Source organism: Haemorhous mexicanus, chromosome 14, assembly GCF_027477595.1.
Source record: "Haemorhous mexicanus isolate bHaeMex1 chromosome 14, bHaeMex1.pri, whole genome shotgun sequence".
Classification (NCBI taxonomy): Eukaryota; Metazoa; Chordata; class Aves; order Passeriformes; family Fringillidae; genus Haemorhous; species Haemorhous mexicanus.
Window position 1 is genome coordinate 12,790,073 of NC_082354.1, and position 12,436 is coordinate 12,802,508.

A 12,436-nucleotide genomic window follows, 5' to 3' on the forward strand; every position below is an offset into this window, starting at 1 on the left:
GTCTGCGAACGAGATGCAAGGCCAGAATGATGCCCAGGATGCTGGGAACAGCAGCAGAGTGAGAGGGAACAGGAGCCCCAGGTGAAGGCACTTCATCCTTCCCCGTGCTTCACACAGGGACCAAAGTGCCCCGAGCTCCCCTCCACAGCCTGTGCTGACTTCCACTGCTGCAGGTCCCAACTCTGCTCACCCTGACAGCAGCAGCTCTGACTGCATCCTAGCAGCTGGTGCAAAGGGCAGAGTGTGGACACAGGCACTCCAGGACACCTTGGAAAGGGACAGGCTCCCCTCACTGCCAACCGCCACCATATCCAACCCTTTCACAAGCACAAAGGAGCAAAGCCCTGCCAAAGTCAACAACGTAGATACTCTCCTCGCACTAGAGAGGCATAAATCAAAAACCAGGAACAGAAATAAGATGGCATGGGCTTCACTGCTCCTGCAAGACAGCAGCTTTGTAAGCACACTCTACCAGACATCATGCTCCTCGGGCTGGACACGGCGCTTCTGGCTAGAGAGACACCTCCTTTAACACACAAATTGTGGCTCTGGACAAGCTGACCACTTCCATGGCATTAAAAGCTTTCCTCACTGAGCTGTTTTCATTTATGAGCATTTCATTCACTGACTACAAACAGCTTCTTACTCCAGACAGTTCCTTGTCTCGCGGCGTGCCCTGAATGCCCAAAGTGCTGAGCTCACCCAACACACTGAGAGAGCCCCGTGGTGCCCTCTCCTCCTGGGGATGGAGGTGTGGGCTCTGGTACCTGCAGCATTAGCTCTGCCCACCACCCCTTCATCCCCACTACCAGAGATAGCTGTGCTTTCAGCTATGACTGCCCCAAGGCAAGCAGACAGCCACGGCACTTGACAAGATGACCAAGGGAATATTAAACTATTCACATACTTTTTATTGACTCAACATCACCTGCTCTGTCCAGGACGCAGGAAGAGGATGGGATCCTGCCAGGCAAAGGCTCCAGTGCAACTCCAGTTTGCTTCATAAAGTCCCAGTTCCTGACATCCTGGGACACAGTGCATCACTTGCTGCCAGCCTGCTCCACCCAGTTATCAAACCCCAACTCCTCCTTGGCCACCCTCTGCTTCCCTGAGCTCAGCACTGCCCCAGGGTGAGGGATCACAGTCCTTATGCTGGGCCTTTCCATCTGCCCCACACTGGCTGTGGCAAGCAGAAGGCAGATGGGATGGGGAGGTGCTCACACAGCTCTGCAGCTGCCCAGCACCATCAGCACCAAAACTGAGACTCGCCTTGGGAACAGGATCAGAAACTGTGACTTCTCAGTCTCGCCCTCACTCCACCACTCCCACCACCATTTCTCAGGATCCTCTCTGTACCCTCCCAGCAGCCAGCACACCAGCCACAGATATCCCTTCCTCACAAAGACAGAGGGGAGCCAGTGTTTTGCAGGAGCAAACCTCATCCTTAATCACTGAGGAAGGTCAAAATGCCATCTGAGACAGTCCTATAAGCTTGTGCCACCTCCCTCCTCAGTCCTTGATCACTGCAGTGCCTTATAGCCCTTCCCAGGGATGCAGGAGGGCTGGGATTTATCCATTGCTGCTGAACTGTCGAAAGCAGGAAACTCTGCCAGGACCTGGATCAGGAACACCTGCCCTCACCCTCCTCTGGTGCTTGGCTGCAAACACACGAGGCAGCACAGCAGCTCTGGGGTCTGTCTGCCAGAAAGAGAGGAGCTGGCAGGGACAGTGTGGGCAATGAAACCCTAGAGGGGATCAGGAAAAGAGTGGCTGCCTGACAGACTCTGACACTCCTCTGGGTTCCTGTCAAGGTTTTATTTATCTTCATCTGCAGTCCCACCCATCCCTTCCCCTTCTGAGAGAAAGAACCTGACACAGGCGCCACATAACCATTTGCATGTAGGATAACAAAGCCCTTCTGGTCCTATATATGTAACTTTATTTTTAATGAAAAGTTCCATCAGCTTGTACAAAGCCTTTGTCCCTGTGTATTGTTGATGAAAGAGAGAAAGCAAATCACATGGAAGCCCACAAGAATCCCCAAACAACTGCACATAGGAAGCAAAAACTAGCACGAGGAAATCAGGCTAGATTATTACCGTGGGTTGTTTTTTTTTTTTTCAGGCTTATAAATCTGTAAATTTACAAGAAAACTTCATTTTTAAAAGAAATGTTCAAACCTCTCAATTTATTTAACAGCACATGACATTCAATCTAATAGTAGAGAACTAATAGGAATTATCTGCTGAACTTGTACTGCACTTTCTGCATATCCCATTCCCTAACCTTTCTTCCATCAAAGTCAAGGTCAAAGTTGATTACACGCCAGAGTAACTCAATGAGCAGCAGTGAAACACATCCAACAAAGCCTGGGAAGCTGTGAGCTGACCCCGGCATCCTCCCAAGGCGCAGCGCTGCCGTTTGCACAGCTGTGAGCACAACAAAGACAACCTGCTGCAGCATCCCACATGCCGGGATGAAACGCATCTGACCACGCGTGCGACTTTCACCCCAGACCCCTGAGCACGATTCCCGGGATCTATCGGGATCTATCGGGCTCCCGGCTCACTCCAGCGCCTGTGCCTCCCACCTTGCCCGGCCGTGCCCTTCAGTCCTGCCCTGTCCATGTGCGGGGTTCACACTGTCCGCACCCCGTTACTCCGCTACCTGTTTGCTCGGTGCCCCGCACTCAGGCTCCCGTTAATTCCTGCTGCCGCCGCCCCACGCCAGGACGAAGCGCCGCTTCCCGGCGATCCTCCCGGCTCGGAGCGCTCAGAGGGGCGCGGTGGCGCAGGTGGGGCGGCCGGGGGGATGGCACGGCACAGCACACACGGAGGGGACCGCAAAGAGAGATCCCCATCCCCTGCCTTGCCCAGCCGCGCCCTCCTCATCCCTTGCCCAGCGCTTCCCAAATCCTGCCCCGCCGCTCCCTGCGCATCCCCCGCTCTGCCAAGCCCCGACCCAGCTCTGCCCTTTCTCCAGGCCCTCTCCAGCCTCTTCCTCTTCCTCTCCCCGCATCCCCTGCCCAGCTCTGCCCCTTGCCAGCGCTGCCGGGCTCCTCCCGCTGCCGCCCACCGCCGAGCGGGACCGGGGCGCGGCCCCTGCCGGGCGCTGCCCGCGCTCACCAGGACGAAGGAGCTGCGCACCGCCTCCGAGACGCTCTGCCGCAGCTCGGCCGCCGTGCCCGGCTTGCTGAGCCGCTTCGTGAACTTCCTCACTTCCGACATGGCGACATGATCCGCGCCGAGCCGAGCCGAGCCGCGCCGAGCCCAAGGCTCCCTTGGCGCTCCCTCGCTGCCGCCGGGCGGGCGCGGCCGGGCCGGGGCGGGCGGAGCCGCGGGGCGGGCCCGGGAGGGTCCCCGCTCGCCCCGCCCCGCCCGGCCCCGCTTTGTCCCCGCCGCAGGTGGCCCGGAGCCCGCCCCGGCACAGCGACAGCCCCGGTGCACCCCCGGCACCGCGGGGATGCAGCAGCGGCTCGGCCAGCGAGGGCACGGCGTGCCGGGGCTCGGCCTCCGGTGAACGGGCTGGAGCTTCAGAACAACGGCACCCGCGGAATGGGGCACGGGGCCGCTTGGGCTGGCCATCTCCCGGCTCTCCCAGGTGTTCCTGCAAGGCTAAGCTGGACCCAGGACAAGAGCATCTACTGAGCATCTCTGTGCTGTTGGGGCTGCGTGAAATTTACCAGGGTAGCGGGCTGTGCTTTGGATTTGTGCTGGAAACTGTGTTGATAATTAGGGATGTTTTCCTTGCCGCTGAGCAGCGCTGACACAGAGTCAAGGCAAGAACTTTTCTGCTTCTCACGCCACCCCAAAATTGCAGCAATGAGTTAGGAGGGGACACAGCCAGGATAGCTCACCCCGAGTGACCCAAGGGACATCCCACACCCTATGGCAGCAGCTGACTGGTGTAAAGCTGGGTCAGAAGAAGGAAGTGGGGACATTCAGAGCGTCTTCCCAAGTCACCATCACTCATGAGGGAGCTCTGCTGTCCTGGGGATGGCTGAACGCCTGTCTGCCCTGGGAAGTTGTGAATGAATTCCTTGTTTTGCTTTGCCTGTGTGAGTGACTTTTGCTTTACTTATTAAACTGTATTCAGTTTCCTCACTTACATCTTCTAATTCTCCCCCTACATCCCACTGGGGGGAAGGGATGGAACAGCTGTGTGCAGCTGAGCTGTGAGCTGGGGTTAAATGAGAAAATATCCAACCTATAGAGTTTGCTATAGGAAACTGCTTTGATTACAGGAGCCATGATCACATGTGCCTGCCCAGCTGCAAAACCAAGAAGTAAGGATATGAGAAGATTCCTTAGGACTCAATTCCTACTCCCCATTTCTTTGTCATTGTGCACTTCTTTGAAGGATGGTGATTTTGAAATTACAAGAGAGAGCCTTTGTTTTGTTTATTAAAACTTTTTAATTTTTTTTTTTTACTTATTTTGTGTGTTGTGTCTTCACAGCAAGATACTGAATTGAATAGAGTTGCCATGTAGTCATGGGAATTTACACACATTGTGCCATATGACTGATTAAATGCTGTCTACAAGGATATCACTGGAATTATAGGCATCCCGTAAATCACACAACATATAGAGAAGTAGTTTTGATTATGAGAGCCAATCTGTAGGGGGCAATGAATACAGCCATTATGATCCAAACCATTTAAAATGTTATTTGTGACTCCTAAAGCATGCAAGCCAGTTATTGTTCTGCTTTTTAGGAGTTCACTGAAGGGGCAGCAGTCACCATTTCATATGAAATATTGCTCTGGGTTTTTACATCAGAGGCAAAACAAATCTGAAATTTTATTGTGAATTATCACATATCTATTAGATGTGGGATAGAAAAAGTTGACAAGTTAAGGAACTTGCATTTTCACAAACGTGAAGCTTTTCCAAACCCAAGTTAAATGGAAAGCATTGTGATGCACAATTCCAGTAGCAGCACTGTGAGGTTCACTTCCTTATTCCCACACCCATGAATGTTCTTGTGGAGATTTTTATCAGCCACTTCAAATCCTCACAGCAACTCCCCTGCACTGAACTGGCAAATCAAATTATTAGCTCTCCTTCGCCTGGCCACAAAAGGGCAGGTAACACAACGATGCTGGTCACAGAGTGAGGGTAGCCCTGTTCATGCTGGCTGCTGGGGACAGCCCCTGGCCCCTGTGGTTCCCCAGAGGGGGCTGGGCACTGCAGGAGAGCCCACACCAGTGACTGGGGCCACCACCTGTGCCAGAGCCATTCCTGCCTTCCATTTGCTACATTAGGAACAGCTCTGAGAACCAGAGTGTTTGTGTGGGGAGGAGAGTGCTGTGATGGTCACTTGACAAGAAATAAAACCCTCCCTAAAGCACACACTCCATTTCTTATCTAGACAGAAGCAAAAGGTTCCCACTAAGATTCTGAGCCTGGCTGGGTGCCAGCATCCAAAGAGCTGCCCATCAGCATCCCACTGACCTGAGCTCAGCAGCCAGGGAAGGCCCGGGAACAGCAGGCTGCTTTTTGAAGCAAAGCATGAAAAGGAAAATAAAAGCAAAGGGAAGGACACATCACATGGAAACAACTTGCAGAAAGCTGTGATTCCATCTTGGGCAGACTAAACATCAGAGTAAGAGTCTCAAGCACAAAAAGTGTTAAGGCGAGACAACAGCAGCCACAGTACTGCTGTTACAGACAAACCCAGGCCTGCAAGGACTGTAGTTTTCATCTCCTTTTTCACAGGGAAAAAAGGCCAGGAATGGTTTATCAGCATACGAAAGGCACCCAAGGACACACAGGAGCATTTGGAAGTGCTGAGGAGTGGCACTGCCTCAGATAACCAAACTTCCTCCAACTCAGTTTGCCATGGGGAACTCACAGATGCAAATGTGCTATTTTCATCTCTTTGTCTTTTTGTTGAGACTACAGCCTTGAAGTACCCAATGTCATTTTGATCCCACACCTGCCTGTGATCAGAGGGTCAGCAGCAGCTTGTAGCTCCCAGTGAGGATACGTGCTGGAAGGTGCAGCCAACATGGGCAAAACAGCTCTGCTGCCACACTGCCTCCCCAGCTCTGCTGCACAGCACAGACTACAGGAAGAGAAAATTTCCAGAGGACATCATATTAGACTGAGAGTGGCATCCTTCCCACTTAGCAGTAGCACTATAGCACAGAAGATGTACTAACGAAGATTTTTTTTTTTTTTTTTTGGCCAAATATCTGTCAGTGCAGCTGATGCTGACATAAGGTCTGGAACCATACATAGGGGACCCTGACTGAGCTCCCCAAGCCTCCCAAAGGGACTGAAGGGTTAGTGGCAAGCTCAGGATTTAATTTCTCAAGCCATCCAAGATAAAAGGCACTTATTATCACCCAATAATTCCATTTTTCACTGCTTTCAGTGGTTATCTGTGGGCCTTACTAGCACCTGCACATGAGCCTGCCCCAGAAAAACACCTATGTGCTTAATTGAAGCAGGTGGTTAACCAAGAGTTTCACTGCACTGAGGAGGGTCCTGCATTCCTACAGGGAACCTGCCAGACTCAGTTACCCAGATCCAGATGTGCTTTTTTTTGCTGGGCAGGAGGAGGATTATGAATGCCATTACATCTTCCATTTCCCAGCTTCAAAATTCCTGTGAGATACAGCTATGATGTTTGAATGTATTTCAAGTACTTCAAAATTAAAAAAAAAAAACCCAAACAAACAATCCAGAAAGTGTCCTTAGAATGGTATCTGCACACTGACCCCTCTTGATAGCAAAGCCAAGGCACAGACTGCCCCAGGTCCACACGTGAAGAACTCCTTAAGCAACAAATTTTGTGCATCTTGTGCCTTCTGCCAAAGCAAGGGGCAAATGAAGTGCTTGGCTGTCTTGATCAGCCATCACTCCTGAGCTGCACATGCAGCCAGCCAGCGCTGCTGGTGTGCTCAGGGGAAATCAGGGAAGTCTCAGGAGAGACAAACACTGTGCAAGGCTAGGTAAGACAGGAGCAGCTGGTCAGTCACCTCAGCTGTGGCTGTTCCTCCCCGGGAGCCACATGCCCTGTCACCCACCGCTAGAGGTGGCAGTGGCACTGTCATTAGCAGCCACTTGTTGGCTTCTCCAGGCTGTGAAGGGAGGCTGCTCCAGCCGGCCAGCAAGAAGCTGGTCCTTGGGCTGCAGAGCGCTGGTGTTAAAGGGCTGCCCTCTGCTGACTGATGCTGGATGGACGGGCACAGCCCCCGGGATGGGAGGAGGGCCAAAGGCAAGCACTGCCCTGCCCAGGAGGGCACCCTCCGGGTGAGCATTCAGCTCTGCAGGAGCACACACTGCTCTCCTTGCTCACCTCCTCCAGCTCCTGGGACGGAAGGCACGGCAGCTGCAGGTGCATCCTGGCAGCTCCCATCAGCATCCACCTCCAAGGAAGAGCATACAAGAGTTTCAGGGACCTTGGGTAAACTCCTCCTTGCACAAAGGGTCAGTGAAGTAGCACTAAGAGGTACCACCAGTAATGGTGAGTCCATGGGATGTCCCAGGTTACCCTTAGAACATCCTTAAAGAGACAATATTGACCCTGCAGTCGCCAGAATTTTATATTTAGTATTTAAAAGTTCTCCCAAAGTTTACCTTGTGAAAAATAAGGTAACATCATCATATTTGATTTAAAAAAATGTGACCAAGATGCTGCTTCTGAAACACCCAGCATTAACTATTTTCAGATACAGAACTACAAATAAGATAATAGCAATCCCAGCTGTATCTAGATCACTTCTTCATTTTTCATATGTGGCTTTTTTTATTCTGCCACAGAGAACTGAGCAGAGATAAACCCTCAGTCCATGTATTCTGCACACCCAGACACTGGAAGGAAGAGAGGTCAAGATGTGGTTGTTGGTGAGGGCCAGCACTAGTCTCACTGTACAGGTGGAGAGCCCTGACAGCAACTGCAGAGCTGCTGCCTGCCCCAGCACATCACAGACATGGTCACACACCACAGGGACACCACTGCCCTGGCTGCCTCACTGCCCTGCAGGCTCCACCCCTAACCCCAGGGAGAAGGGGCAAAAACAATTTCTGGTAAATTGGGAATACCTCAAAAGGCAGATGTTTGAATCTGTTCTGGTGTTTTACTACTCTGACAGGAAAAAAACACCTAACTCAACACTTTTTACATGTTTATTTAAACAGGAATTTCCTCTATCTCATTTGTGCCCATGGTCACTTGCCCTTCCACTGGGTATCACCAGGAAGTCTCCAACATTTACCTGGTCTGGAATTTTTACACATGGGCAGGATCCCCCTGAGATGGCTCTTCTCCAGGCTGAACAGACCCAGCTCTCTCAATCTCTCCATACCCTGACTAGCCCTCTGTTGGACTCTCTCCAGCAAATCCCTGTCTCTCTGTGTACTGGGCAGCCCAGCACTGCAGTGATGATGCTCCTGAGCTGTTGCCTCTCCCTTCTGCATCCTGGAGCACAACTGACCAGGTGGGAGTGATGGAAAGAAAGCACAGGGCTCAGGCTAAGCTGTAGAGCTCCACTGTAACACAGCAACATCCAGCTTATCAGCCCTCCCCTATTTATCTTCCTCTGCTTGAAAGCTTTAAAGATCATTTACAATAACTGCCACACACAAGAGGATTATTATCTCACACATAACTCCCATGAGCAGCTCTCTAGCTTGGACAAAGAATACAGCAATTAAGAGGTGGATACACACAGCTGCTGGACATCCCCTCTTAGGTCAAAATGCCGTTGCTGCCTGGTCCCAGCCCAGTATTTTTCATGACAACTCTGTGAAAAGGCAGAAGAAAAAACTCCCTGATGTCTGTTTCCTTGTATAGCTATGTGAGGCCAACTGGAAAACTGTATGGGGGTCACCATTGCTCAAATAAATCTATTTCACAATATGCTCTGCAGAGTCAAGTACTGCACAGGTCAATAAATTAATCTCTCACCCTTTCAAAGTTTCTACTTTGTTACTGCTCTTCATTATTTGTCTTCAGACAGCAAAAGGAAGGAGCAGTTACTTCCATAAAAACAGAGTCTGTAGAAAACCTTAGGCACAAATTGAACTAAGCAAAGTCAGCAGGTCTAAAAAGACAAAAATGGGATATTTAGATATGCAAGCAGAGGAAGTAAGTGGAAGCAGAATGGAAGACAACAAGGAAACACCTTCTATGAGGCTGGTCACATACTGGGACAGGTTATCTACAAAAATGTAGTGCCATTCCTGGAGATACTTAAAGGCCTTTGCAACTTGCTCTGACCTGGGTGAGCAGAGGGGATTGGACTAGAGTTCCAGAGGACTCCCTAGATCCTGAGTAACATGTGATTCTGTAAACAAGCTGTTCTGTTAATCACCATAATATAACACCAGCCTTTATTCAGGAGGGTACTAAAGATAGATTTAAATTTATGCATGAACCCTACAAAAATCAAAGGAGTTACAGTTAGTGGAGAAACAAACTTTCTGGCACAGCTCTAAACATGTGCTCATCACTTACTGCAGTTAAAGACAAATCTACCCACAGGCTTAAACAAGTAGTCGTGTTGCTTTCTGAATGGCCTTTTGTGTGCTGCTCTGTACATAGCACTTGGCTTCACTCATTTTTTGTGCTCCATTTACTGAGCATTATAGTCTGAGCAGAATTCCACCCCAAAGCCTGAAGCACCATCACTAAAGCACATATCAGCTTCTAACCATGTGAATTGAAAAGCCTCCACTGCATCTTAGCAGGAGACCAATACTATTAACCAAATACTAGGAAAGCAAAAGTAGCAGCAGCAGACATCAGCATAAAGAACACGGATTCATAACTCCAGCAGCACGTCCTCAGAACCAGCCAATGGTTCCCTACAGCCTTCCAGTTTGTTCCCACTTTCACAAAATGAAGCAACGTGCTTATAAGCAGTTCTCAAACAAGCAAGGTATCATATATGAAACTACAGAAAACAGACACAGATAAAACACAAAAAATTTTGCATTGCTGATATTCCAGCCAGAAGCAGCAGGTAAGTTTGTCTCAAAAGGTTAACAGCTTCCTTACACTTCTAGGTTCACTGGCTCATTTGAAGAGTGGCCAGTTTCCAACATGTGTTCAGCAAATTGGTAATGACAGGCAAAAAAAAGCACAGTGGCCTTCTATGATGAATCAATTCTGCCATGTCTATGGCTAATGCTCATATATTTAACACTGTTAGAATCATGCCAGCTGCAGAGTTCAGCATTGCTTTCAGTTAAAAAACAAAACCCAAAAGAATCTTACCAACCAAAAGAAACAAAGACACCCCCCTCCCCTTTATAACTTCAGAAAAAAGGACTTGTGCAGCATCTAGAAATCAAATTTTAGCATGATTCAGCCACTCGATCTGTTGTTTTTGTCCCTCTGTACGTGCACTGGGCTCGGTGCCCAGCTCTGAAAGAGACAAAGGTAGCAGAGACACAGCTTTGTTTCCACCCACAGCCACTCACTGCCAGAACCAGCTGCCAGGACCCAGCTACAGCAGAAATGAGGTGCTGAAGATCTGTGACACTCCAATCACCTCATTTTGTTGATTCTTGGGAAGTGACTGGGTTAATTCACATTTCCTGCACCAAGGTTCCTCTGCAATGGCAATTCCTCACTTTGCCTCTTGGGAATTCTCACCTTCTGTAAGCAGAATTTTGATGACATGAATGCCAACCTTTTGTTCCTTAACCGAGGTTGTTAAGGAGCTCCCTGGAAAAAAACACTCCAGAGGGAAGAACCCTCCTGCACAAAGAGAAATGTTTTATTTCAACAGATCTCCATCCATGCTGTGCTTGTGCTCCAGCCAGGAACATCACTGCAGAGCAAGGGCACTCCCTGACCGACAGACAGTGAAGGCACTCGACTGAACCCAACAGGCTCAGCAGGGAAACTGACATTTACCTGCAAGGGGAACTTGGAGGCTGTGGACAAAAGCAGAAGGCAGCACATAAGGTACCAGAGAAGTCTCCAGACCCAGCAGTGGCTGAGATCAGACAGGACACAGCACCACTCAGACTGGAACAACACTCAACCCACACAACTTTTGGAAGGAGAGGGAAAGAGGCACTGATTTCTAAACCATCAAAACTGAGCAGAACAGTTCAGCTGGGGAAAAAGCATTGAGAATACTAGATCAATGCAGAGGAACACCAGAACTGTGAGTGCTGAAAAGCTAAATATCAAGATAAATAGAAGTCAATCTTCCTCAAGATCAGCTTTGTTTACTGCCTGAATAATGAAAGCAATAACCCTTTTTTAATGAGCACCTGAGTACTTAACTGGTCTAAACACAAACATCTTAACAGTTTCTGGCAGCTAATATGCAAAACTAAGAGTTCAACTTATATCTCCCAAGTGGTCATGTTGGAAAAAAAAAAATTATTCAGATCATTAAGAGGTTACAGAGGAGACTTTGCATAGAACATGTAAAAACTGCCAAAAAACTGCAGGCCATTCATGTTGCATGAACCCCTCCCAAAGTTCACTCAGCCACACACGTACCTCTAACACTGCACGTGGACAGCAGCCAGGTCTTCAGTCACTCAAAGCTGGGTTTGACCCATCCTCTTCTGTGTATTTCTTAGCAGCTAATAAGAGCTCCCTTCTCCTATTACTCATCCCCAGTTTTGGGATTTACTATTTTAACTATAATATGGGAAAAGCAGGAGTGAAAGAACAGCACACACACACAAAAATAGCATACCCAAAACCCCCAACGCTAAGCTCATATGCCTCTTCCTCCAGTCTGGACTTTTAGTTCCAGAGAAAGGAAAGACACAATGTGCCAAGACTCTGCAATTAAGGTACCTGTAAGCAAAGTGATGGCATTGCACTGCATAAAGCAGCTTCTTAACTTGTATGAGTCAATAAATACGTAGAACATCTACAACAAACCCTAAAAGTGTCTGGGAACAGCTCACAGAAATCTCACTCAGTTACAGTCTTCTACACAGATATTGCATATATTATAGAAACTGATTTTTGGAGTCACAAACCAAATGTCTTCTTGTGCCACCTCCTCAATTCTGTCAATTCAGTGGAACTCAAAGTAACAAAAGAACCCTGAGATAGTTTAGCTTGTTTCATCCTTGCAGGTATTTTCAACTCTGAGTCAAATTCACCCAACTGTGTTAACCGAAGATAATTTTATATAATAAGTGTGTACCATTCTTGTATCTATTTTGACTGATAATAAACCCCTTGGAATTGCCTTTCTTGTCCAAGACAATTCTACACAAAGTCATAGCCAAATTCACCTGAGTCGAAAAGAATTAAATAGTGAGACTCACTCCCTGCCTTCCCATGTCTTCATTCCTCCACTAATGGGAAGGAGAGGATTCTGTGCACACTGCTGAAGTTTTCCTCATGTGAAACTATCATATAATTACTCTTAGTTCTACTTAATATCAAGTTGCAGTACTCCATTCCCCATTCTTTCAGAAATAAAGGTGTGACAAGATCA

The 12,436-nt window shown here is 48.8% G+C and overlaps 1 protein-coding gene across 5 annotated transcripts in view; it reads right to left on the reverse strand.

The window, feature by feature from the left end:
- Positions 1 to 3,311, reverse strand: part of DOCK11 (dedicator of cytokinesis 11) — a 77,678-nt gene extending 74,367 nt beyond the window's left edge. For all 5 annotated transcript variants that reach the window (XM_059858962.1, XM_059858964.1, XM_059858961.1 and 2 more), the window contains exon 1: positions 3,126 to 3,311. In XM_059858962.1, coding sequence (XP_059714945.1) covers positions 3,126 to 3,227 — 102 coding nt within the window. In that variant the 5' untranslated portion in view covers positions 3,228 to 3,311. The remainder of the gene's footprint in view (positions 1 to 3,125) is intronic.
- Positions 3,312 to 12,436: the final 9,125 nt, after the last annotated feature.